General features: G+C 49.3%; 1 protein-coding gene across 5 annotated transcripts in view; it reads right to left on the bottom strand.

The window, feature by feature from the left end:
• Window positions 1–25521, bottom strand: part of Slc4a8 (solute carrier family 4 member 8) — an 80240-nt gene extending 54719 nt beyond the window's left edge. For 3 of the 5 annotated variants that reach the window (XM_076556858.1, XM_076556857.1, XM_076556859.1), the window contains exons 1-3: window positions 7370–7451; window positions 1063–1212; window positions 124–259 (exon numbers count right to left, since the gene is read on the bottom strand). In XM_076556858.1, coding sequence (XP_076412973.1) covers window positions 124–259; window positions 1063–1183 — 257 coding nt within the window. In that variant the 5' untranslated portion in view covers window positions 1184–1212; window positions 7370–7451. Of the gene's footprint in view, window positions 1–123; window positions 260–1062; window positions 1213–7369; window positions 7452–13765; window positions 13818–25171 lie in introns of those variants that run through there. The other 2 variants (XM_016000440.3, XM_076556856.1) reach the window with 2 other exon arrangements.
• Window positions 25522–27583: the final 2062 nt, after the last annotated feature.

The raw sequence follows: 27583 nt of genomic DNA, 5'->3' as shown, positions 1-27583 counted from the left end.
ACGTGCGCTGGCGCCAGGCTTCCGCGATGCCACTTCACCCATGAAGAGACAAAGGCCAGTCACTTGTGGAGAGGGGTGCACCTGCCCGTCCCCTAAGCTCCTGCCGGTCACTGCAGGCCTCACCTGGCTGTCTCCTTCCACTCGGCATCCTCCCCCTCTCTCATACATATCTCGTCCAGCTCTGTGAACAGCTCATGAGGCACGTGCTCTTCATCCTCCTCGGTGCCAAGAATGAACTGAACACGCTGAGATGGGGTGTCTAGAAAGCCAACCAGAGAAAGGTCTGGATGTGTATCTATCCTCCCAGTCAGAACAGAAATAGCACTCTGCCTAACCGCTCTGGGAATATATAGAAGATGTCCTGAATACAGATTTAAAAGCCCCTTTGTTCTTAGAGAGAAGGCTCTTCTGTGGAAGCATTTAAACAAGAGAGCAAAGTTATCAACTAAGACCATTTGCAGGAGTCCCATGAGAACTAGAAATCAGGACTGGAGAGACGGCTCAGCAGTTGAGAGCACTGGCTGCTCTTCCAGAGGACCCGGGTTCAGTTCCCAGCACCCACATGGCAGCTCACAACTGTCTAACTCCTGTCCTGGGGATCTGACGCCCTCTTCTGGCCTTCAAGGGCACCAGGCATGCATGTGGCACACAAACATACATGCAGGCAAAATACCCAAACACATAAAAATAGATTTTTTAGTTTTCTAGAATCCTGACAAATTTTAAATAGCAAAGGATTACTTATAGTGCTGATTGCGGTATGGAAATGTCAATTTCAGGAAGACATTTTCAGTTCTTAGAAGCATTCTTTGCTCTTGGGAACCCTGGCCAAGGGCTAGAGAATCAAGACCACCTGCCTATGCCTCCTGCATTCCCATGAATCTCCACACCACCCTGTCACGGACACTGGTCCTCTCTCCCCAGTCATTACTCCCTCTCTCCTCAGGGTGTTACCCCATCTCCCCAGGGTGTTACCCCCCTTTTCCTCAGGGTGTTACCCTGTTTCCTCCCAGAATGTTACACCCCTCCGAGGCCCCCCCCCCCGTCTCCCCAGGGTGTTACCGTGGGCCAAGGCTTCCAGCCCCTCCTCTCCCTGGCTGGCTCCTTTGCCCCGGCCTCCTCGTCTCCGGTGCTTCTGGCCATGAGTGCGGTGGTGCCGGTGGCCCTGCCTGCCCAGTGGCATCCGAACCCCCACATACAGAGTTCTATGACCTGAATGGAAACAGAAGACCTATGGAGAGAACTCCTTTTACAATAGGAGTCCAGCATGATGAAGAGCAAAACATCACCGACTTCTGTACAGCACTTCGGGAATGGTTAAACTCCACAGACCCCGGGACTGAAGACAGTCATCACAGCGTTGACAGTGTCTTCCTCTGTCCTGCACACAGCTATAACCTCACACGGATGTTGTGACAACCAAATGAACGAACTGTGCTCCATTATGTGCACTAGCTGTGAGTGGGAGCCTGAGGAGCATGTGGAGGGCACAGCAGGTCACAGAGCAGAGCATGGGAACGGAGCCTTGGCGTGTACAAGGCTCTGTTCCGAGGGTGGAGGAAGGAGGGGGGGAGAGGGAGGGGGGATATGACTTACAAACTACAAATATGCTTGTTACTTTTTGCTATTACAAGAGCAATGTGGATGATTTTACAGAGACGATCCCTGTATGGTGACTGTGGCAGGTCTTGGCAGAGAGGTCGTTAGCATAGTCAAGGACCCAGTAAGGCCGCCTGGCTCAAAGCTCCATTTCGGCACTAAGAGTCTGAGCATGAGCAAGCCAGCCAGTCTCTCTTGATTAAACCTTCAAAAGGAACACGGACGCTTATTTTTTTAACTCGTGGGGTCATCAAGAGCAACAATAAGATAACGCACGGGAACTGCTCGAGGCCATGCCGGGAACTGCAGACCAGCTTCTGCACTGTGGACTGCACAGCCAGACTACTGCAGACAGACCTTTAAATCAGGCCTGAGGCTGGGTTTGAGAGTTAAGGTCGGTACACAAAGAGTGGAGAGCAGAAATAAGTGACCCGACAGCAACCCCTTCTCGCCCCTTCCCTGCTCCCAACTCCTCCCCTGCACCCCCTGTGATTCATCCTTACCTGACTTCCTGCCAAGCCTGGAGCCCAGGATCAGAAGCTCCAGGGCTGTTCCCAACCTGACACTCACAGCCTTGCTGTGCCCATTTCTACCTGGCTCCTGCTGCTCTGTGCCCACACCTTGGCTGCGCCCACACTGTCCCCACGGTTCTCGGCATCTTTAGCCAGTGTCTTTGGATCCTACCTATGCCTATCCCTGCCCTTTGACCCCTTCCTCCTCACCCTCCTGAGAAGACGAAGGTTCTTTCATGGCAACTCCTCTGTCACAGTCTGGCTCCTCTCTGCCAGGCTCGGGCACTCTCCATCCCGTGCCTCCCTCTCCGCTGCCCTCCCCAGGATGGGACGGGCCTCTCACTCTCCTCTCCATGCCGTCCGTCCATGGCTCATCGTGGAAGACCCCCACTGACGGCTGCCCCCCGTTTCCCCCTCTCCTTCCTTTTCCACCAAGAATCATGATTGGCCTGACTCCCTCTCCGTCCCAAGTTCTTGTTCCATGGCCTCTGGCTGTGGCTTCTGTCCCTGACCTCTACTAAAGCTCCTGTCCACAGTGAGGACATCAGATGGCACTTAGTCACCAAGCTCTGTCACAGACATCTCCATCTCCACAGACTCTGTGGAGAGCCCGGCATGTACCCGGGTCTCCAATGCCCGTCCGCCTTGATGTTCTGGGCTCCTTCAGCTCTCACGCACTGCTACCTGACTCCTTCGGATGCCTCATCCCCCACCAGAGGAAGGGTCCACTCCTGACCCTCCCTCTCCCCTCTGTAGTGGTACCCACTCTTTGGATTTCAAGTCCACTTCCACACAGGACTCCCCAGACCCCTTGTTTTGAGTCTTTATGTGTATCCCAGCTTGGCCTACCAGGCTGGCTTCACACAATTCTCCTGCCTCAGTCTGGGATTACAGGTGTATGCTACCATACAGCTTCAAATCTTTATCTACAGCAGTGGTCCCCAACCTTCCTAATGCTGCGACCCTTGAATACAACTCCTCATGCTGTGGTGACCCCCGACCATAACATTGTTTCCATTGCTACTTCATAACTGTAATTCTGTTACTGTTATGAATTGTATATAAATATCTGTGTTTTCTGATGGTCTTAGGTGACCCCTGTGAAAGTTGTTTGACCCCAAGAGGGGTCATGACCCACAGGTTGAGAACCTCTGACCTACACTGATTAACATGCCCCCAAACAAATTTAAAACCCTCTACCTTCAGAAGTCAAGCTCACTGTGGGTGTGGTATCTCACACCTAGGATCTTAGCACATGAAAAGATAAAAACAGTTGACTAAAACTTGGAAGTCAATCTGGGAACATAGTGTGAGATTAGTCTAGACAATAGTGAGACGCTATCTCAAAAAAAAAAAAATCTAAAAATGAAATGAGGCTCCATGTTTATGTCTACAGCCCCACCGCCATTAAATTCCTTGGTGGCTGGGAGACGGCCCAGCAGTGAGAGAGATGGCCCAGCAGAGAGAAAGATGCTCCTGTTGCTCTTTCAGAGGGCCTGGGTTTCCCAGCAGCTCCACAGTGGCTCACAACTGTATAAGACTGTTCTAGAGGAGCTCTTGACCTGTGCTGGCCTCCACAGCACTGCACACACGTGATACAATGACAGGCAAGCAGGGAAACACCCACACACAAAATAAAAATAAGTAATTTTCTTCAGCGTTACCTTAGATTCCAGCTCTACCTCTGCCCCTTTCACCGTGGGTCCTGTAGATCAGGATGTCAAGCCTTTCGCTGCTCCTACTCTGACAAAGCAGGGTCTCCTTCCTGCCTCCCACATGAACTGAACGCTGCAGAGTCAGCCTCCTGGTTACAGACTGATCATAGTTCATCCTGTGAGTCCAGAACCCCTGTGCTCAGTTCTCAACCTCTTCTCTGGATTTTCCTTCCTTTGGGACAAGTTTACATATTCAACATGGGAATAAATTACCTCTACGGGAACCAGGTGATCAGCTCAAGAGAGCTAAAAGAGTCATCCTACATGCTGGCACAGAACGAGCATTCTAGAGAACAATCCACGTGTCCTTCACCTGCGCCGGAATGGCTGGTTTCAGCTCCCTCTGCCTTCCCCAGCTGCTGCATCCACAGCACTTTACAGTTTCTCTACCTCAGCCAGGCTGCCCTTCCTCAAGCCTGTTGGCACCTTCTGCACACGCATTCACCCGAGAGTCCCCGCAAACTCACCTGCCTCCTTGGCATTATCTCTAATTTCCTCGCTGAGGAGTGCGGTCACCTTCCTCCATGTTACCCTAGCTAAGCTTTCTCTGCCTTTTTTTCTGCCTTGCACTACAGTGGAGCGGCCACCTTACGCCCAACTGTGCACCTGTGAACGGTCAAGGTCCCAGCTCAGATCTCCTCCAGTACCGATATGTAACCAAGCACATTCTTCAGTCAACGTCAGACCAAGTCTGCTGAGGCCATCAGCATGCAAATAAAGCATCTGAACTTAGTAAAACTTGTAAGAAAGATGTTGATGCTTTTAAAAATAAGAATGTATACACACACGCACGCACGCACACAGCAGCCATGAATGAGACACTGGATCTTTGGAGCGGAAGAGAACACACAGGTATGAGCCGCCCACAGAGATGGGCTGCAGACCACACCACTGCCCGCGCTGTTTACCAGGCATTCACATGCAACTCATTAGGGAGAACTAATGGATAATCCGCTCCTTCGGGCTTACAGGGTAACTCCTACATGTGGAGCAACGCACACCTCCTTAGAGTTACAAATATGACCAAGTGGGTCCAGCCTTTGTTAAAGTGTACTAGACAGCACGGTGCTGACACCAGGAGTCATAAATTCAGTGCTTAAGGGGCTGAGAGAACTCTCTGAAATGTACTATGGACTGTCGCTCAGTTATCTCTGGAGAGCTGCTGTTCAAAAACCCTTCTCTAATGGATAGAACCAGCTCATTCAAAAAGACCCACATCTACAGTCACTAACACCATCTCTGAAAATGGTGTTAGGGAGCATGATAGAGCATACGAAATAAAATACAAGGAAGACGCGGGATTTCTCAGCAGCTACAGAACCCTGAGAGATGGCGTGCACATTACTGAATCAGAAAACAATTTATGGATGGTCCATTAAAGCAGGGCTGTTTTCTCTCTGTGTGCCTTTAGGCGACACCACCACCCGGCACAAAGCTTCAAGTCCTGTAACTACACCCGGAGTGCGTGAGTCTGGCGGAACCCATGCATGCCCAAGCCCACGGCAGCAAACCCACTCGCTCTCCTCTCCTCAGGCTTTGCTCTGGAGACATTTCAGGTCTGGGCATGGGAGGACCATTCGGTAGTACATTTTTAAAGTGCTAACAGAAGAAAGTCCAGTTTCCAAAAACATCTTGTCATAAAAACCATTTCCCAGCACGGTGTCCTCCAACAACTGTCGTCCCGTTAGGTTGCTTTTCTAGCAGAGCAGAGCACACACCAGAGATGACATCATCTGGAGATGTCGCTCCTAACAGTTCCTCAGCTGACCTCAATGGATGAGACCTGGCCCTCAGAATCCAAGAGACCTGGCCCAGATTCTTTATTCTATTCCCAAGCACACGAAAATTTTTATATACGTTCACTTCCCGGTGGAGGACTAAGGTCCACAGGTAAATGCTAGAGGACAATGGACCTGCCAGCGATGCATTTCAAGGTGTTGGGACAGCAGGAAGAAATGTCTGCACAGTGAAGCAGGGTGCCAAGGCCTGGAGGGCAAGGCTATACCTACTGCCTTGTAGTCCAGAGGGGGAAAAGAGGGATCCCACCCCAGTCTCCCTACCATCCAGTCAGTTTCCACAACTACAGAGGGTAATGGCACCAACATGTGTCTGGGGTACTGTGAGGACTAAATTATGTTTTAAGTTTAAATTACTGAGGTTAAGGGATTTATAAAACAAAATTGCTTCTAACCTGTGAGCCCCACTTGGCCAAGGACAGGTAACTTCCTGGGATGCCAGGGCTGTTGTTCATGTAAAACAACAAGGCACCTACCTGTTCTCACGTCTGTGAATGAGGTTGGCTGCCCCAACTGCACAGGATGTGCTTGATCACAAGTAGATGGGAGGAAGTATGTCAGGATGTACGCTTGCCCCTGATTGGACGAAGGCAGGAAGTACATGTCTTGTGGGGTTTGCCTTCATAAGCCCCGGGCTAGTGTAATTTGTCACCATATTCTGGGAATCCCGGGTACGGGCCTGGCCAGTGTCCATCATCCTAGCCAGAATTTAATAAAGCTCGCTTCAATTTTATCTCAGAAATTGTGGTAGTGGTCTTACTTTTGCCCACTGGGATTAACAGACTACAGTCGAAAGGTCGACCTAACTCAATACCTAACTCAACAGCACACACTTCCTGCTCCCACATTCGCCCTGTCCCTTCATCCATCTGGCCAAAATAACTCCGAGAACTTGACCTTGATCTATCCAAACACCACTGACTCTGCAGAGCCACCCACACACAGGTTTTCACAGTGCCGGAGCCGGAGCCGGAGCCGGAGCCGGAGCCGGAGCCGGAGCCAGCAGCCTCCCCAGCTTTCCTCCACTTCCCATCCAAAGGCCGAGTTTTCTCTGTGGCGGCACAGGGTTAATAAAATCCATGACGGGAACAGGCAGTACAGAGAAACATCACAGGCATCTGAGCAGCCGGGAGCTGGTGCATCCTTCAGTGTGCAGGGGGGCGGCAGCCATCTCACACGGAGCAGACATGGCTCCTCGGACGAGAGCCTTCCTCCAGGATAAAGGAAGGTCACCACTCATGAGCAGCCATGGTTGGGCAGGAGGAAGGAGAAGCCAGGGCACAGCCAGGGTCAAGAATGGCTCCTCCTGCCTCCATCTCACTGGGGTTTTCCCATAACTGTGCGGAGAGCTCCGAGTCTTTGCTGGTCTGTTTCTGCATTCCCTTTTCTTGTTTACATTTTTTTTTTAAAATCTGGTACAAATGGGCACAGTTAGAAAACGAAGAGCCAATAATGGAAATGTGGTTTTAAAAAAAGGTTTTACAGCCAAACTGAACTTTTAAACTGATGATATTGTATTTTCTTTTAAGTTTGTGTAGATACTTATCTTTCTGTGCAGTTATGAAGACTCGGTGAACTAGATGAGCCCTTCACATTCTCAAAGGCAGGGTTATTTGCTATTGCTAACATTTATGTTGAGCATTGGGTCTCATGCTGCATACAGGGCCCCGTGATAAGCCTGTCACACATGTGGGTACTGTTATCTCTGCTCTTATTTCAAGACAAGGACTAAGAGGCAGGTTCTTACCTTCCAACTCTTCTTTCTCATAGTGAATGTTGAGAATTGTGCTGGTCCCACCCTGATCCACCACAGCTTCCTCATCTGGTCTCTGTTTGAAAACAGATATTCAAATAGTTACAGAAATACACCAACATTCATTCATTCATTCAAATACTTCAAACCAAGGCTCCTTTGAGATACCTGGAGGAGGAAGCACAGTGGTTTACATATATTTTAAGTTGGAACCTCACAGTAACCAGGAGATGCAAATATGGCAGCCATTCTCTTTCCCATTCTGTGAGTAGCCCAGACCTGAGGCACATTAAAGAACTACGCCCCAAGGTCACAGCTGAGGTAGAAGGGAGTTAGGACTGAGCAGCTCCATCCTCTCCAGTGACCCAGCTACATTCCACAGAGCCAACACCAGCAGGCACTTGCCTTGAATGGCGACAGCCCCTCACTTCCAAACTAACCTAGCGCCCCCAGTTTTTATGTCCCAATGGCATGCTGCAATTCTGCTTAGTAACGAAACATCCACAAAGGGGCTGGAGAGACAGACCAGGGAGCGGTTAAGAGTGTGTATGCTCTCAGGTTTCCAGCCTTTAACTCCACCTCCAGAAGACCAACACCCTCTTCTGGCCTTCATGGCAACTGCACGCATGCACACATACACACACAGACCTAATTCAAAACAAAACAAGCCGGGTGTGATATTGCATGCCTGATCTCAGCACTCAGGAGGTGAAGACCAACCTGGTCTACAGAGCAAGTTCCAGGTCAGCCAATGCTGCACAGTGAGACTCTGTCTCAAAAAGAAAAGAAATCTTTTAAAAAGATTACAGCCCCCACTCCCCGCACAGCACAGAAATGTGTACATAGTAAGTGCTCACAGGAATGCTCACATATAAGTGCTCACATGAACACTCACATAAACGCTCACATAGTGAGTGCTCAGTAAGTCTTTTTTAAAAAAGATTTTACTTAGTTAGTTTATGTGTACTGGTGTTTTTCCTGCATGTGTGTCTGTATGAGGGTGTCAGATCTCCTGGAACTGGAGTTAGAGACAGTTGTGAGCTGCCGTGTGGGTGCTGGGACTTGAACCCGGGTCCTGTGGAAGAGCAGCCAGTGCTCTGAACCCCTGAGCCACCTCTCCAGCTGCCAGAAAGACTTTCTTAAAAGAATGCTGTGATCACCGTCCCTCCTTCCTCACAAGGCATCGCCTTACGAAGACAAACACACTTAACTGATATTCTGCCACTTACCTTCCCGGTGTGGGGCTCTGGCCAGGCTACTTTACCACAGGGACACGGCACACTCTCACCTCCACATGGGCCTGTGCATACCGTCAGGCTTTGTGCCCCCCCACGCTCCACTCAGATCTCCAACTCACTCTCCAAAGTCCCCACCTTACCATCTTCACCTGTACCCCAACACAACGCTGAGGACAGACAACCCAGTTCCCCAGTGACAGGGTATCTTTAATGAGGTTAACTTAAATAAATTCTTAGAGAAATAGAATGTCAAAGGTCACTTAGAGTGATTAATTTGATAATTTACTTTCATAGATATTTAAAAATACATATTATTACTACCATGAAAAAAATCTCCAAGATAGAATACTAAGTTTTAAAGGCAAAGTGGAAAAAAACTGTGATTTGCTACATTTTAACAAAGAAGGGGCAGCTGGAACATAAATGCCTGGTTACACTTTAGAGAAACAGGTCTGGAGAGACACTCAATGGCAAAGAGCTGGCCGCCCCTCCAGGTTCAGTTCCCAGCACCCACCTGACAGCTTACAACCGGCTACAAACTCCAGTTCCAAGGAATCCAGCGCCCTCTTCCGGCCTCACACACAGTGCACAGACACAGACGTGGGCAACACCCAGACACAACTGAAAAAATAAAAAATCTTAAAAAGAAAGAATAATTACAAAAGACTGATTTTTTTTAAATGATTTGTTTTTAATTTTATGCACATTGGTATTTTGCCTACATGTATGTCTGTGTGAGGCTGTCAAATTCTCTGTTTTGTTTTGTGGTTTTCTGAGACAGGGTTTCTCTTGTGTAGTTTTGGTGACTGTCCTGCATCTTGCTCTGTAGCCCAGGCTGGCCTCAAACTCACAGAGATCCGCCTGGCTCTGCCTCCTGAGTGCTGGGATTAAAGGCGTGCGCCACTGCTGCCTGGCTAAAAATCCCCTTTTTAAACAACTACTTACAAAGGAGAAAAAGAAAAAAGCAAGAAAGACAGAAGGCAGCCTTCCTTGAATATCTTATGAATGTTTTATATAAATTCAGATTTAAGAAAGAGAGTCTCAGGGATGGAGAGAAGGCCCACTCACTGGCCAGGCGCACACTGCTCTTCCATAGACCCAAGTTCAGCTCTCAACATCCACCTTAGACGGCCTAAAATCACTGGTAAGTCCGGCTCTGGGGTGCCCAGCATCCTCTCCTAGCCACAGCCACAGGAACCTGCACACACATGGCAGATACTCACACAGACACACATGAAGAGAAGTAAATCTTTTTGAAAAAGGAATTCTCAAAATAAAAAACAAAACAAAAACAGATGTGACATTGGCGGTGTGACCATCTCAGAAGAACTGAGTACACAGTACTGTGGTGTGACCATCTCAGAAGAACTAAGTACACAGTGCTGTGGTGTGACCATCTCAGAACTATTTGAGTACACAGTACTGTGGTGTGACCATCTCAGAAGAACTATTCCAGGTACACAGTGCAGGAGCTGGGATCGGGGCTGAAGCTGGGGCTCCACTCCAGATCAGTCCCTGGTGAAATGTAAGACAAAGAGAAACCAGGACAAATGTCCAGTCACCCCAAGCAATATACACACTCAGAACAGCAAACAGACAAATGATGACTGCGAATATCATAAACTGTTCTCTCTGTAGCCCAGGCTGGCCTCCCAGTGGCTGTCTTGCTTCGGCCACCCTGAGAGCGGGATTAGCCTACGCCACTGCGTGCAGCCTCCTGAGCTGGCTTTAGTCACCACACTATTGGCTGCAGTGCTGAGGCTGAGTCTCTGGAGGGCACTGTGTCCTGTGACATGAGTGACTGGAATCCACTGTCATACCCAGTGTGGCTGAGAATGAGGATTCTCCAAGGGTTGGTGATAGAATAAGACACAGCTGCAAAAACAGAAGGTAAATAAAAGCAACAACTTTTCTGAGTGGAAAGCATCAATAAAATATACATTTCCTTTGTCCATAAGTTAGTTGATATTTTTTAACTCTATCCTTTCAAAGGGTCTATAACATATGATCACCCAGTAGCTGTAAGGATCATTAGCACCAAGATTATGATTTCTAAAAATATCATTCTCCACTTAAAGGAATCAGAGTTTCTTGGGGGAAAAAAGGTGACTGTCGGAAGGATAATGGTGTTCACCTTTAATCCCGCACTCCAGAAGCAGGCGCAGGGAGATCTGTGAAGGTTATAGGCCAGCCAGGGCTACACAGTAAGACCCTCTCTCAAACAAAAACCAAAACAAAACAAAAAATTGGCTGTTACAGGTCTTAGTGAGGAATACACAAGCTGTGTTTGAAACCTCCCATTTTATCGGACAGTAAGGAAACACAAAAGAGCAGGCAGCAGACACATGGCCAAGGCAGCAGCAGCCACCTTAGAGAGGGTCCTTGTCAACAGCGTGAGGGAAAGAGAACTGACTTCCACAGCTGTCATGGTAGTATATATCTACAATCCCAGCACGGGGAGGCTGAGGCAGGGGATCAATGGTTCCACCCCAGTCTGGCTACGAAGGACACAGCCAGACCCTGTCCAGACACAAAGCCAGCACAGCTATCGGGATGGCCAAACCCAGGACACCAGTCACCACAGACCTCTTCTTCACTGCTGCGGAAATGCCAAGTCTGCAGCCCACTGGAAGAGGTTCTTCCCAAAACATAGTCTTACTTTATAATTTAGTGTTTATTAATATTTACCACCCCAAAACCTAAATATAATGCTTACATAAGTTTTATTCATAATTGCTAAAATTTAGAAGCCACCAAGATGTCCTTCTAGGTGAACAGATAAACTGTGGTGCATCTAGACAATGGAATACTGTTTGGCACAAAAAAGAAATGACCTATTAAGCCATAAGAAGACAAATACATTTTATGAAGTGAAAGAAGTCTATTCAAAAGGCTCCGAGTGCTGGAGCTGCCCCTTGGTGGCACAGGACTCGCCTGGCATGCAGGAGGCCCTGGGCTCCATCTCTGGCACTGAAGAGAGAGGAGAAACGAAAACTGGGAAAGAATTATTATCTCTCCATAAACGTTAACCCAGTGTGGTGGGTAGCACACTACTGGGAGCCATCCCCGGTGGTAGACAAGCCCAGAGAGGAGGTAAGGATCCTGCAAGGGAAGCATGAGCCAGGCATGATGGTGGGAGAATCATGCAGCCAACTGACTAGCAGCCAGTGTTTCTTTATTTATACAGAATTCAGTAAGCAGGAATAGGTTACTGTTGTTCCAAAACATAGATCATATCGTTTTGGTTTTGGACCTGTGTCCTACTTCCTCTTGCATATCCTGTAGTCAACATTGATAAACCATGACAGAACAGAGTTATCTTTTCCAATCATTTTCCCTCAAGTTTAATCATTACTAATAAACAGAGTTATCCTTTATAACCATTTTTACTCATTAACACCATGACCCATTTTTAAGACTCTAGAGACATATGACAGTCTGTTCTCAGGCTGGTAGCTCTGGTTGCTTCAAGGATGCTAGACCAAAACAAAATCTTCAAGCCAGTCCAGGTATACTGCCATGTCCCGAGCAGTGTATTGTTAACTCTTAATGGTCAGAGTGCTCAAGAAAAGTCCTCAGGCCAAAGCTGCTGCAGTTATTTTTCAAATTCTGGCATAATACAATGTTCACATTCATATCTTTATAGAATTTGTCTGTAAGTCCAATGCTGGCATTCTGTTGTCCCTTGGTCACATGACACCACAGTGACTCTGCGTGTGCTGACTTTTCTAAGAAAGGGAGGCCCTGATAGCTCTTTCTTTTATCATCTTTCTACATCATTCTTTGCCCATCAATATAAGTCTCTGTTGGGCAGAGGTAACTTCAGATAATCTCACTTTGTTGCTGTACATGCCACGTAATTGCCTGAGTGTACAGTGGGAAGAGGCTTGCAGTCTGATCTGTGGCCAACTCCTCTAGGCCACCGACTCTTGTTGACCTTTTTAAGTTTGCTTTGTTTTGATTATCTTGTTCCTGGCTAAGTACAGGGACAGATGTTTCAAGAGTGTCTCACAGCCCCATAAAGAGACCTCTAGCTTCTTTATGTGTGTCACAACCTCCAAGGCATAAGGAAGACCTTCAAGTAGACAAGGCTATCTCCTTAAAAGCGGGAGGGGTAATAAGCTCAGGATTTTCCTGGGGAAGCTTAGAAGCAATACTCCTAGGAGAAGGCATAAAAGACTTGCAAGAAATTTTCCATCAATCCACTATCCCCAAATTGTATAAATATTAAAAGTGCCCCAAGTATGCAGAGGTGGAAATGAAAACCAAAGGTGTCATGGCAGCCATCATGTGGCTCAGATCTGCTGGATCTGTGTCAAGCAGCTGTGCTGGCTTTATGATTTCTGCCACTCCATTCAGATGTGGCTGTGCCAGCACACACCTGTAATCTCAGAACTCAGGAAGCTGAGGCAGGAGGATCCCTAGTTCTAGGGAAGTTAGTTTTTGGGTTTTGTTGTTGTTATTATTAAGAAAGAAAGAAAGAAAGAAAGGAAGGAAGGAAGGAAGGAAGGAAGGAAGGAAGGAAGGAAGGAAGGAAGGAAGGGAAAGAAAGAAAGAAAGAAAGAAAGAAAGAAAGAAAGAAAGAAAGAAAGAAAGAAAGAAAGAAAGAAAGAAAGAAAGAGAGAGAGACAGAGAGAGGGAGGGAGGGAGGAAGAGAGGGAGGGAGGGAGGGAGGGAGGGAGGGAGGGAGGGAGGGAGGGAGGGAGGGTTGGTCCTGGGGGCTGGGGGAGGGGCTAAACAGGTCAGGTGCAGAAAGAAGATCTGGGGTGGTAATGAGTCTGTATGGTCCAGCATGGGGGTCCATGTCCTCAAACATTTGTCCAAGCTCACAGAATGCCCAACACCAAGGCCCCACCCTAAAGCAAGCTATGGACTTAGCATAAAAAGCTGCTCTGGTGCGGACGTGGATCATAAAGGGGGTGGGGAACTAAAGGGAATGTTCTGTGCCTCCTGTAGTGTGCTGTGGAAATAAAGCAGTTTGCTACAAAGTCTCTAAAGATCAAAACAAACAAGACACATGGACCAGTGCACATTTGAATGCTGACAGGACACTCACGGTGTGACAAAGTGTCTCCCTTTAGCTGTATCAGGCTGATGATATAGAGGACTTAGATTTTAGAGACACACTGAAGTACTTTCAGAAGAAACTAACCCTTTTAAAGCCACGCATGACGTTCACGCTTGTAATCACAAATGAGACGGATGGACTGCCATGAGTTCAAGGCCAGCGTGGGCTCTATAGTGAGTACCAGACCTGGGAGGCGACACGGAAAGACCCTGGAGAGGGGCAAGAGGAGGAGGGGAAGGTTGGAATTGGCCTGTACTGTACTATTTTAACAACACTCAAAATCTTCAGATGTACCTAACCCCGCACCTCCCTCAGCCCCATGGTACTGCGGTTTGATGAACACCATTTCCAGAGCACACCAGCTCTACTTCCTGCAAAGTATTTCCTGTTCCTTTTTCCTTTTGTGCTGTTCTAGGGGCTGGACCTAGGACCTTGCACAAGTAGGCAAGTCACACCCCAGCTTTTTTCTGTTTCAATTGTATGTGTATGGGTGTTTTTTATGTGTAGGGGGGTGTTTTTTATGTATGGGGTGTTTTGTAAGTGTGGGGTGTCTTTTATGAGTGGGACTGTTTTTTATGTGTATGGGTGTTTTGCCTACACATCTGTGTACTCTTTATGTGCCTGATGCTGGGGGAGGCCAAAAGAGGGCATCAGATCCCCTGGAACCAGGGATGAGATTGCTGTGAGCAGCCACGTGGGTGCTAGGAACTGAGCCTGGGTCCTCTACAAGAGCATCCAGTGTTCTTACCAATGAGCCATCTCTCCACCCAATGAGGAACCATTTTTAAGTGGAAAAACAACCGGCTTATTCTGCACGTGTTATCTGCTTACCTCCCTCCCCCTCTCTTCCTCTCTCCTCTCTCCCTCCTACCCTCCTCCCTCCTCCTTGATTTGTTTTTTAAGACAGGGTCTCAGTATGCAGCCCTGGCTGGCCTGGAACTCAGGAACCCACCCACCTCTGTTGGGTTCACAGGTACAGACCACCACGCCCAGCATGGCCGTCGGGTTCTAACAGCTGGGAACATATCTCATCCTCGAGTGTCTCCTAGAGACCAGCACAGTGGCCGACACTGTACTCAGCATGCACCCCTGTAAGCTCCAGGACAGGGTGCTGTTTCCTGCCCACCACTGAGTAGACAGTACCCAGGACAATGCCCAGAATACGACAAGTAACTTCCAATGAATGACACTAGTTTCTGAATTCTTTATATGTCATCATACAGTCTCATGAAGACAGGTGAAATTTTATATAGAAGTAATTTTTTTTTTTTTTTGGTTTTTTTGAGACAGGATTTCTCTGCATAATTTTGGTGCCTGTCTTGGATCTTGCTCTGTAGACCAGGCTGGCCTCGAACTCACAGAGATCTGCCTGGCTCTGCCTCCCAAGTGCTGGGATTAAAGGCGTGCGCTGCCACCCAGCTTATAGAAGTAATTATTATGTTGGCTACCAAGCTAGTTTTTAACATCCAGAATCACTTATAACAATCGGCACTCTCTCAACAGACACCTAGCATAGCACAGAACAGGGTGGGAATATGGAGAGGGAGGAAGGGAGGTAGAAATCAGATTTCTCCAAGACTATAAAACAAGAGGCCTGAAGGGAGGAAAGGGAAGGGGTAACTGATGGAACTAGATTATAATCTCAAAATATAAACTACGTTACAATAATTTTAACAGCACACCTTTAACATTAAAAATATAAAGAGTAAAGTCAACTATTTGAAAACTTCATATTTCCTTAACTTGGTTATCTCCAGCTGAGTTCACTGACAGGCTGTCCATCCTCTTCGCCTTGCCAAAGGAAACAGCCACTATCAGTGAACATTAGCAGCCGAGCGTTATAACGGCCCCACTGGAGTGTAAACGTGGGGCCCTGGCTCACATAAACCAACGCTTAAAAAAGAAAAGAAAAATAAGTATAACTAATTCACAGAAACTTAAACAGAATGGATATTTGATTGTATTCCTTAATTTATTTTTGTTCTTTATTTATTTATTTTTTGAGACAGGGTTTCTCTGTGTAGTCCTGGCTGTCCTGGAACTCACTTGTAGACCAGGCTGGCCTCAAACTCACAGGAATCTGCCTGCCTCTCAGATACTTTTCAAAGTATGGCAGTAACCTTGCGATGTGGCATCAGTACATTTTAAAGAGTCCTTCAGCTGGTATTTGAGACTGGAGGGAGACAGAGGAAACAAGCTGTGTGTTCATCGCTGACGCCGAGTCACTGGTACGTGATGATTCACTATGCAAATGCTTCTCCTTTGATACACTCGAAATGTTCCCCAAATTTCAAGCATATGCCAGATTTGTCTGACACTGTTAAACTGACGAGAAAGAAATACCAGTTCTCCTGGTCTATGCTTGCTGCAGGTCCACAGAGGTTGGTGGCATTTGCCTCTGCCGCCATTGCTGTTCACAGTAAGCAAGATTTACCAACTTGGAGTCCAAAAACTTCTGGGAAACCTATGGATGCTTAGAGGAGAGGGGCAACATGTGTACATTTGGTGGTGTGGGGGCGTCCATAAGTTTTACCGGGGTCTCAGAGGAGCTTGTGACTTGGGAAAGATTAGAAGCACATTAAACAAGCCTACGAGAAAAAGAAAGGGAGGGAGGGGAGAGGGAGGGAGGGAGGGAGGGAGGGGGAGGGAGGGAGAGAGGGAGGGGGAGGGAGGGAATTAGGGAAAAAAACCTTCAAGTAATCCTCTTTTCTATACTTCCTCCGAGGGGGTCACTGACGATGATGATGCCCCCTATTAAACCCAATCGGAGGGTCCCAGGACTAGGTAAGAGCTGAGGGGGTTAATTCACACTAAAGCATCGACACTGGGGGGCTGGAGAGAGAGCTCAGCGGCTAAGCACGTGCTGTCCTTATAGAGGACCAGAGCTTGGTTCCCAGCACCCACATCAGACGGCTCACAACCACCAGTAACTCCAGCCCTAGGTGATCTGACACCCTCTTCTGTCCTCCACGAGCATGTGTGCCCATGCGTGCATGCACGGGCACACACACACACAGAAACAAACACAGGAAGACAAACACATACACACATAAACAAAAATGAAAATAAACCTCTTTCACTAAATGATTGACACTGCATGGCAGGTCTTGAGAGATGAAGCACTGTTAGAAGTCTTGGAAAATGGTCTTTTCTAGGGAAGAGCCCCCCAAACTAGTTATCCAATACCGAATGGTCAGCCCTGAGAGCACATACACACAGCTAACATGTGGACTGAGCAGGTCGTATTTATATATTTATATACTGTGTGTGTGTGTGTGTGTGTGTGTGTTAACAAAGAGGGTGCATAAGAAGGGTTAAAGGGAGGAGAAGAAAAGGAAGATATGATGTATTATAATTTCAAAAAATAAAAAATTATTATTAAAGGAAATGAATGAAGCTGGGCATGGTGACACACATCTGTAATCCCTGCACTCGGGAGGCACAGACAGGTAGATCTCTGAGTTCAAGATCAACCTGGTCTACAAACTGAGTTCCAGGCCAGCCAGGGCTCCACAGTGAAACCCTGTCTCGAAAAGAATGAGTCAGACCCTGGTAAATCAAAGCCTTGCTTCCAGTAACGAGCAAATGGGGCAGGGCTGAATATTACATAATGGCCCCAACTCCCAGACACGGCCAAGAGGCTGCAGGGACAGTGAGGGCTGAGGCGGAGCCACTCAGAGCCCTTCCTGACACACTGCCCTTGCTGTCCCTGCTGGACTGTGATGGCCTGCCCACATGAACCCCGTCCCCCTTCTGGTAAGAGCTTCTGGACTTTATCTCAAACACCTCTTGCACCCCACCCCACCCCACTCCATGGAGCTAATGTTTTTAGGGTCTCTACATGCTGTGTGCCCACCCCGACCCAACCATCATTTGCCCAGAACAACAACAAAGACATCAACAGAGCCTTTCTGAGTGCTAATGCAGAGTCCCAGGTTCCCCAGGCCTTCCCTGGGCAAGCAGTCCGCACAGGGGACCCTCGGCCCCACCTCCTGGGTTTCTAGTCAACAAGGAATTAGGAAGTCATTTACTTATGCCTGCCATTTTTGCTATAGCTATTACCTTACTTAATCCTCAACACAGTCCTAAATCAAGGCTAACTATGATCTCACAGGAGCTGAGAGGGCTGGAAGGCTCAAGTTTCGTTATTAATTTTTAATAATTTATTAACTTTTATTTTATGTGCTTTGGTATTTTGCCTCAATGTATGTCTGTGTGAGGGTGTGGGAACCCCTGGAACTGGAGTTACAGACAGTTGTGAGCTGCCATGTGGGTGCTAGGACCTGAACCTAGGTTCTCTGGAAGAGCAGCCAGTGCTCTTAACCACTGAGCCATCTCTCCAGCCCTTCATTATTAATTATGTATTAATAGTGCCCAAAGCAAAGAAACTGGTCATTGTTGAGAGCTCCAGAAACCTCATCATGGACTCGTGCCCACAGTGAGAACAGCCTGAGATTCACACCGCCTTTCCCAGCCATCAGAGCCCCAGAACCTCACACACCCAAGTGTCCTGCTCAGCCCTCCAGTGGTTTCCTAGCCTCTCATCTCCACCATCTGCCTCTTCAGTCAACAGAACATCTGACTTCTAGCCCCGGGAAAGCCCAGTCACTGAGACTGACCCATATTTCTACTTCTCTTGTGGTGTGTCTAACTGTGGATTAAAACAAATGAAGCCAAAGATGAGATCTTTTTGGTGACTTTGTGTAACTCAAGGGCTGTTCAGTTCTCAAGCATGAACTTTGAGGATGACGATGTGCCACACGTTGAAAGGTTGGGCATGACTGAGTGCCTTCAGTTGCTTCCACACAGCCTACAGATACCCAGCAGCCAGAAGAGTGGTCCACAAGGTCTCGCAGCAGGAGACCCTAGCCCGAGCCGTCCTTACCACTCCAGCAGTCTGCTGGGAAAGGAGACTGCACAGTGGCTCTCTGATTCTTTCCTTGAACCCACTTAGAGTCTCTCGCACTTAGGACAGACGTGGAGAATAATGGCCCCTGCAGAGATGCACATCTAATCCCCAGTGACCTCAGAGTTTGTGACTTCACCTGGCAGAAGAGAATTATGATTACAGCTAAAGGTCACACTGCTGATCAACTGACCTTCCAAGAAGACTAGTGAAAGTTATGTAAACTACAAAGTAACCTCATGTAATCAAAAGCATTGTAAAGCCAGGTGTGGTGATCCATGCTTCTAATCCAGGACCTGGGAGACTAAAGCAGTGAGATCACAAGTTCAAGGCCAGCCTGGTCTACACAGTGAATTCCAGACCAGCCTGGGCTACAAAGGAAGGGCCTTTCTTTTTGAGACTGGAGAGATGGTCCTTGGGTAGGAGGAACACTTCTTAGTTCTTGCCAAGGACCTGGGTTCAGTTCCCAGCACCCACATGACTGTCCATAACCACCTGTAACTCCAGTTCCAGGGAATCCAATACTTTCTTCTGGCCTGGAAAACTCTCATCCATGTAAATATTTTCCAAAACATCATCCACAGAAGAGAGAAGCAGAAAAGTGGAATCAGAGAGAAGATCTGAGGGGGAATCAGGGCCTGAGAAACCACAGTTTCCCGCCTGAAGCAGGAAGCATGGAGGGAGGAAACTAAGCCAAAGAATGCGGGCAAGTCTTAGTCTAACAAGATGTGAACAAAGAGATTCTGTCCAGAGGCTTCCAGAGCCCCAACCCTGGCGACAGTTTATGCTCACAAGCACAGGCATCAGGTTCTCAACTGCAGAACTGTTCCCACGTACACACATGTTTGAGCCACTCAGCCCCTGGTAGTGTCATGGAAGCAATAAGAGGCTTGTGTCGTGTATATATTTTGACTCCCTAACTACCAAAGCTAGAGTGAACTGGTTCTTACCTTATGGGAAATGACCACGGCTCCGTTATCTAAGATGTGCTGCCGTAACCTAGCAGCAGCTTTAGAACAGACTCGCTGTGGGCCCTGGCTACACTGCCAAGGCAAACAACACCAAGATGGTTATCTAAGGCTCTGAAGGAAGTGAATGGACAGCCTGGACTGCCCCCGTTCTCTGCCCAAGGCTTGCTTGACAAGTCAGTCCACAGCTCTGACAGAGGATACCCACGGTTCCCACATCACTTAGGTGTTGGGAGAGGTTAAGGGATCTGGACTGTCTACTGCAATGCGGTGACGGAGAAAACTTCCATCTAGGATTGGCATTTCTGTTCAGTAGTGTTGCGCAAATACTTATCGTCTGCTCACCACAAACTGACCGTGACCCTCAGGAAGCTGATCTGCTCTCAATGGAGCCTCTCATTCACTTGTTCAACAAACACGTACTGTGTTCATGTGCCCAAGTCACTGGGCACCACAAAGCACAGCTCCTTGGGAACTCTTGTCCTGCAAATTTGTTTCAGGTCTACTGTAAGAGAGAGGTGGGATGCTCTTCCCATCAGCTGTACTTCTCAGTTATCACCCGCATGCCGGGGTTTGGCAATGTCTCTTTGCTGTTTCTTTAGCCAAAGTCTCACATGGCCCAGGCTGGCCTTGAACTCTCTACGTAGCCAAGATTAACTGTGAACTTTTTTTCTAGATTTATGTGTATGAGTGTTTGGCCTGCAAGCATATGTGTGCAGCACTTGGGCCTGGTTTCAGGAGAGGGCAACAGAGCCCCTGGAACTGGAGTTACGGTTGTGTGGCCACCATATGGGTGCTGGGAACTGAACTAGGGTACTCTGCAAGAGCACCAAGTGTCCTTAACTGCTGATCCATCTTTTTTTAAGTATTACACAACTGTGTGTGTGTGTTTGTGTGTGTGTGTGTGTGTGTGTGTGTGTGTGTGTGTGTGTGTGTGTGTGTGTGGTGTATGTGGGCATGTGCTTGCCATGGTGCACCTACTGGGGTCAGAGGACAACTTTGTGAGTTTGTCTTTCCTTCCACCTTTACGTGGGCCCCTCAGTTCAAGCTCAAATGGTCATACTTGTCCAGAAACGCTCTATCCATTGCATCATCTCCCTGGCTTTGACCTTGAACTAACCCTCATGTTTCTATCTTCCAAGTGCTGGGATCACAGTCATTTGCTCCTATGGCCAGCTCCGGGGTTTGGGTTTGGCATTCTAAAGATGTCTACAAAGTATTCCAGGGCTGGTGTACATAAAAGCCAGACTTCCTTGCCACAGTCTCCACACTCCCTGGACGTCCCAGCGATGCCAGACACTACCTTCCTCAGATGCCATAGTGACCAACCTCCCAACCCTTCTTCCTTCTGGTCAGTTCTGAAAGTGCTGATCAGCAGATGTGTGAGGCTTTAAGACATTCCAGCACAAAGAGGCTTTCCCTAAAGCTGTCTGGTTGCCTTCCTCTATTGCTGCCCCCCTTTCAAGAGCTCATCTTTCCTAAAATGTCAGTAACACCCCCAGAGAGCTTATCGAGGTGGACGATGTAGGCCACGTTAACACAGCCTACATCATGCCAGCAGCCTCGGGCTGGCCTCCCTCACTCCAGTCTGCTGCACGCTAACACATTCCTTGTAAGCTTTCCCGAGCATCTCTGGTGCTCACTCAGGGCCAGGCGCCGCTCTAGGCTACAGCAAGGCTGCTCTAGGCAAAGCCACAGCTGTGGTGATGCCCAGTGGTTGAGAGCTCAGCCTTTGGAGAGAGGAAGCTCGGCCCTTTCCAGAAGTCACTGCCCCTCGATACGCTTCCATTTCTTTATTTGTGAAGTCGGAACAATAAAGGTGCACAATTCTCGGGGCTACAGGAAAAGTTAACTGGGATCTGAGTTTGGGAGGTCCAGTCCAGTGACAGAGTGCTTGCCGAGCATGTTCGAGGCCTGGGTGCAATCCTCAGCCTCTCTGTAACTAAAGAAGAAAAGGTAAGTATGAAAATACATGGAAAGCACCCAGCATGGTGCCTGGCAAACAGGAAGCACTCGGTGCCAACACAGTAATAAAGGGAAGTACCAGGTAAGTGGCAGAAAGAGGCCTGCGCAGGGGTGAAAACGAGCACATGCCAGGTTCTGGCCGAGCTACATGGAGCCAGCCTGGAAGATCAGGGTGGGTGGGATTCCTCAGAGGAGGGGACAGATCCTGCAGCTTGCTAACCTGAGCAAAGGCACCATATCAAAGAAGAGAGAGCTTGTATGTGAGCCACAGACTGCTGCCTGCGGGCTGCTTCATGCCAGTCCTGCCTGGCAGACCACAAGCTCCTAAGAGAAACACCTTGGACCCAAGAGTCATTCACTGACTCAGCAGCCGAGCACCAACTAGACACTAGACAGTGTGTGAGACACGACTGGGGGCCTGCCCTCCTGAAACTTCTACCTAACAGGGCATCACAACAGGAACACTCACACGCAACGTGCTAGGGAGACAGACACAAAGAGGATCTCATGGAGGAGTGTGACTCGGGGGTGGAGGTCAGAGGAAGCTATTCTTCAGGAGATACAAATGAGTCAAGAGGAGGTCAAGCTAGAATAGTGTCCCAGAAAGAGGACAAATTCCTGAGCTGTGAGGGAGCCTATCGTACCAAAAAAACACAGAGCAAGCCAGAGTCGGAGAGCGTGGTGAGAGAGAGGAGGGGTCCAGGGAGGGTGGGCAAAGCCTTGATCATTGACAAACCTTGATAAGCCATGGCAGAGTTTGGATTTTATTCTAAAAGGCACCAGGAATCCATTGACAGGTTCCAAGTGAGGACATGCCATGGCCTGGCTTGCAGCTCTAAACCCCCGCTGGCTGGACCGTGGAGAACGGCTGTAGAGTCCGTCAGAAGGGCAGGGCAGGAGTCCGGCCCTGAGAACACAGTCTAGACTCGTGGTGTGGGGATGTGACATCTGGAACCCCTCTGCTTCCATCAAGTCACTCCCTCTGCAGGTCCAGCTCTCTCAAGGTAGCACACAGGAGGTTTGGTCACGAAGGTCACTGCCCATCGGTTAACTGTGTCTCCTCCGGGCCATCCCCATCTCCTCCCCCTTCCAGCCCCCATTCTCTTTCCCTCCCTAAATCTCAACGTCCTCTGTCTAATGCCTGACTTCACGAGGACCCGCTGTCCCTCTCTCTTTCTCCGCTCCATGACCCACAAAGTGTCTTAGCTTTGTGTAAAGAGCATGCTTACTGTCTGTCCAGAACACAAACCACAGACCACGAACAGAAACCTGAGGGGACAGGCACTTCATAAAACCTGCACACACTGTGCATGTTAGGCACGGGGTCTCCTCACATCCCAGCCCCATCGCCCACAGCACCAGAGACATCTCTCAACAGAGGAAACCTCGTCAGGACCTTGCCGTGTGTCTCCGGAGCCCTCTTGGGTCTCGCCTCCCCTCATTGGCTTCCAGCTCACCAGTGACTGCTCCTGGTCCTCACACAAATATCAATTCCTCAGTGGGGCCACAGTGTCCAGCTACGTTATGGACCCAGAACGCAACTCACCATCTCCTCACTGCTCCCCGTGGTTCTCCCACACTGTCCTTGGAGAACACGCCCCATATCTGCCACAGGACTTCTGCACATCCTGTTCTCTGTGTCCAAGTTCTTTGACCCCTCCCCCCTTCCTTCAGTTATATTCATTCTTCAGACCTTTGCCCCAATTTTCTTCTTAGAAAGATCTCTTGGGGTCTGAGTCATGTACGGTCTCAGAGGACTGCCTGAGAAGCTGTCGGAGCACCCGAGTTTATAATAACACATTTCCTTTGTGCACATTGTTTGAGACAGGGTCTCATCGCCTAGTCTATTTTAACCCCAAAAAGATGTTCCTCCTGCCTCAGGCTCCAGGCAGTAGGACTACAGTATTTGTGTGACATGAAGAAGGCTCCGTGGGTGAAAGCTGCACAGCATGAAGACCTGAATTCAGACCCTGCTCCCATGTAAGAAGCCAGCATGGCAGTGCTTGTCTGGGCCCCCAGCACTGGAGGGAGGGCAGGGGAGGCGCGAGTGGGGTGGGCACAGACAAGCAGATCCCAAGGGTTCACTGGCCAGCTGAAATGGCAAGCTCCAGGAGCAGTGCAAGAATGCGTCTCAATAAATAAAGGTAGCCAGGCGGTGGTGGTGCACGCCTTTAATCCCAGTACTCGAGAGACAGAGCCAGAAGGGATCTCTGTGAGTTCGAGGCCAGCCTGGTCTACAGAGTGAGATCCAGGATAGGCACCAAAGCTGCACAGATATCAAACTCTGGCCAACACACACAGACACAGATCACACACACACACACACACACACACACACACACACACACACACACACAACCTCTTACTTTAGGCTGGGGATATGGCTCAGCGGTAGAGGTTTTCCTAGCAAGTTAGGAGGCAGTCCATCCCCAGCACCACCAAAGGCAAAACAAAAAAAGCTAATTCTCCTCCTTCCCCACCAGCTGGGACAGGCAAGACCGCGGCCTCTTTCTGCTCCCTGTCTCCCAAACGGAAGTTGACTATACCATAGCATGTCATGAGATCAGAGATGGAAAGATCCCCCCAAAATCTTAGATCTATTTATTGTGACTGGCGAGCAAAGGCTGTTGCCTGGAGGAGAGGTAGGGGAGTGTCACACCCATCTTGCTACACTCAGGAAGTTCTCCCTGCCTCTTCCCAGACCTCACTCCCGATGTCAACGTGTGCGGCATTTGCTTCCAAGTCACCCTTCCTGAAACAGGTCTTGTCTTGGTTCCTTTCCCTCCTTCAAACCCTCTTTCCAGGGCAGCAATCACACCTGATCGGGGTTTAAGAAAGTGGTGGGGCAGGGCGAGAATCCAAAGAGCTACTACTCAGGCAACAAACCGACCGAGTCCTTAAAACAGCCCTGTGAAGTAACCCGTACAAAGATTACTATTTTATTTCCATTTTAATAGATGAGGAAACCGAGGTTCAAAGAAGCAAGCAGGCTTGCGCAAAAGGTCACGAAGCCTATGAGAAACAGACTGGGATTTGAACCCACAGACTCTTAATATAACCTAGTCCAACGCTTCCTAATATTAGCCGCCCCTGCAGTTCTAGTATCAACTACTTAAGGTTGGTGGTGTCGTTCCTGACCCCTCCCCGCTTCCCCGGTCCATGGGCATCCCTACCCAGAACTTATCAGCTGTCTGGGCAGCAGGGCGGGGATGCACAAAGCCGGCCACCTTCTCAGGAGCTGTTCCCAGCCTCCCGGGCTTTGCAAGGCTTCCTCTGAGCCACTGAGGAACCAGAATAAAAAACACAATGACCCGCGAAGGTCCCCGGCCACCCTCTCGTCCACCTACGGTAGAAGGAGGCAAGGCCAGAAGCCGGCGTCTGCCGCCAAAGGGGACCCGCGGACAGAGGTCACTGCTCCGGGACACCGGGCAGCAGGCGACGCAGGGGATGCGGCGGTGCCGGCGGCGGCTCCGGGCTCGGCCCAAGGTCACCCTCCCCGGCCGCCGGGGCGCCCCCTGGCGTCCCACGCCAGCCTCCCCCGGCCCTCGGGGACACGCCTGGGGCCCCGGCCGGAGCCGGAGCCGGAGCCGGGGCCGGGCGGTGGGCAGCGGACCCAGGCTGAGCCGGGGAGGAGCGGGAGGCGGGGCCCACCTGATAGCTGAGGACGCCGTCCGGCTCGTTGCTCCCGGCGGGCATGGCCGGGCGGAGCCTGGGCTCGCCGGTGGGTTCCAGGTTGAGCTGCAGCAGTCCGCGCCCCCTGGTCCTGGGTGAGCCGATCGCACACGCGGCGGCCCCCAACCCTGAAGCCAACGGTCAACCATCCACCGGCGCCGCCTTCATAGCCACCAGCCGGCGAGGCGCCCGCCGCAGCCAATCCAGAGAGCGGCCCGGGCAGCCAATCAGGGCGCGGAGCACGGGAGGACGCTGTCCGGCGGTACCCTGGGCTACCGGGAAGAGGGGAGGAGGGCGCCAGAGAGAGCCAACCCCTCCCAGGGCCGGTTGCCATGGAAACCGCCTCCCGCCGCCCTCCCGGGAGGTGGGGGTGTGGCGGGAGGGGGGAGTTCTCCGGGCTCAGAGGTCCTTCCAACCGCTTGCTAGGAACGAAAAATCACAGCTGCCGCTGTTTGCAGTTGCACCTGACTCTTGGGCAAGTGTCGGGTTTGCCTCTCCTGATTTTATTCCTCGGAGGATGGGTTTCAAGTCAGGAGAAAATTTCCCTCAGAAACAAAGATGGCAGGAGGAAGCAATGATGAGAAGGGAGGGACTCCTAAAATTACTTGTTTGTTTTTTTTTTTGTTTTGTTTTAATGATTTATTTATTTGCATTGGTGCATCTGTGTAAGGGTGTTGGATCCCCTGGAAGTGGAATTACAGACAGTTGTGAGCTGCCATGTGGGAATTGAACTCAGGACCTCTGGAAGAGCAGCCAGGGCTCTTAACCGTTAACCCTTGAGCTAGTGGCCAGATGGAAAGCGTTAAAGAGCAGCGGACGGGGAACAGTCAGGCCCCTCCACACACAGGCTATGAGGCAGGCTTCCCCTGCCTCTCAGATTGACAGCAGATGGTGGAGTCTGAGCTGAGGATGACTTCAACTTGTCAAAAAAAAAAATAATACTTCAAGACAAATTATTATCTAACAGCAGAACTAACAGATCTGAGGCAAGTTTGCAAATGATGAGTAATGCGTTCGATTTGATCTGGTTTTAAAAGAAAACAAAGTAGTTAATCATCCGCGGCTTAGGAGAAAGAAAGGGCATTGTGTCTTCTATGCACTATCACTTGAGACCGGAGGTGAGTCCACACTGTTGGGGAAAGGGACCACTGCAGATCAGTCTCAGCCTCTCCCAAAACCGCAGAAGGGAACGTGACAAGCCAAAGTTCAACCCTATGGTGGTGTGGGCCTCTCCTCTAGCATTCAAGGGGCCGAGGCAGGCCAGCAGCAAGTTCAAGGCCAACCTGGACTTCATGGTGATATCCTATCTCAAAAAAAAAAAAATCAACTTCTGCATATCATTCTTCGTATTATCACCCAAACTGGAAACAAGACGGAGCCTAGATGTCCCTGAAAAGAAACTATAGTTCTGGAGCTGGGGAGAGGCTCTATCTAAGAAGTTCTTCTTTGGCCGGGCAGTGGTGGCGCACACCTTTAATCCCACAGCACTCGGGAGGCAGAGATAGGTGGATCTCTGTGAGTTTGAGGCCAGCCTGGGCTACAGAGTGAGTTCCAGGAAAGGCTCCAAAGCTACACAGAGAAACCCTGTCTCAAAAAACAAAAAAAAAGAAGAAGAAGAAGTAGAACTTCTTCTTTGTAAGTGTAAGGACCTGAGTCCAATGCCCAGAACCCAAAGAAAATCTGAGTCTGGAGGCAAAAGCTCGCATCTGCATTGCTGGGGAAGGTAGAGAAAGCAAGGGCCTCTGGAGCTTGCTACCCAACCAGTCCAGACCGATCCATGATGAGCTCCAGATCTGGTGAGAGACTCTGTCCTAACAAACAAGGTGGAGAGGGCTGGAGAGATGCCTCAACAGTTAAGAGAAGCTGTTGCTCCCGTAGAGGACACGGGTTGGGTTCCCAGGGCCTCCATGGTGGCTCACAGCCATCCATAATGGCAGTTGCAGGGAATCTGCCCACTCTTCTGGTCTCCTCAGGCACAAGAAATGAATGTGGTACACAGACATACATGCATGCAGGCAGAACACTAATGCACATTAAAAATAATAAATAGAGAGCTATTGAGGAAGACATCTGACACAGACCACTGACCTCCAAATGTGTACTCACACATGAGTCAAACACACACACTCCTTAATTTTTGATGTTCTATAAAAAGCCCCTTGCCTAGTTTCTCATGCCATAATTGTTGTTTGTTTCAACTCTTTTGCTCTTTTGCCCCCCCACAAAACTCCCAAATAAATTACACACACACACACACACATACACACACAGAGAGAGAGAGAGAGAGAGAGGCTTATTCTTAATTATGAATGTGAATGCCCGGCCTTAGCTTGGCTTGTTTCTTTCCAGCTTTCCTTAACTTAAATCATCTCATGTGTCTTTTGCCTCTGG

The sequence above is a fragment of the Peromyscus maniculatus genome, chromosome 20 (genome assembly GCF_049852395.1).
Source record: "Peromyscus maniculatus bairdii isolate BWxNUB_F1_BW_parent chromosome 20, HU_Pman_BW_mat_3.1, whole genome shotgun sequence".
Lineage (NCBI taxonomy): Eukaryota > Metazoa > Chordata > Mammalia > Rodentia > Cricetidae > Peromyscus > Peromyscus maniculatus.
Note: the sequence above shows the minus strand (reverse complement) of the source record. Positions and strands in the feature narration are given on the sequence as shown.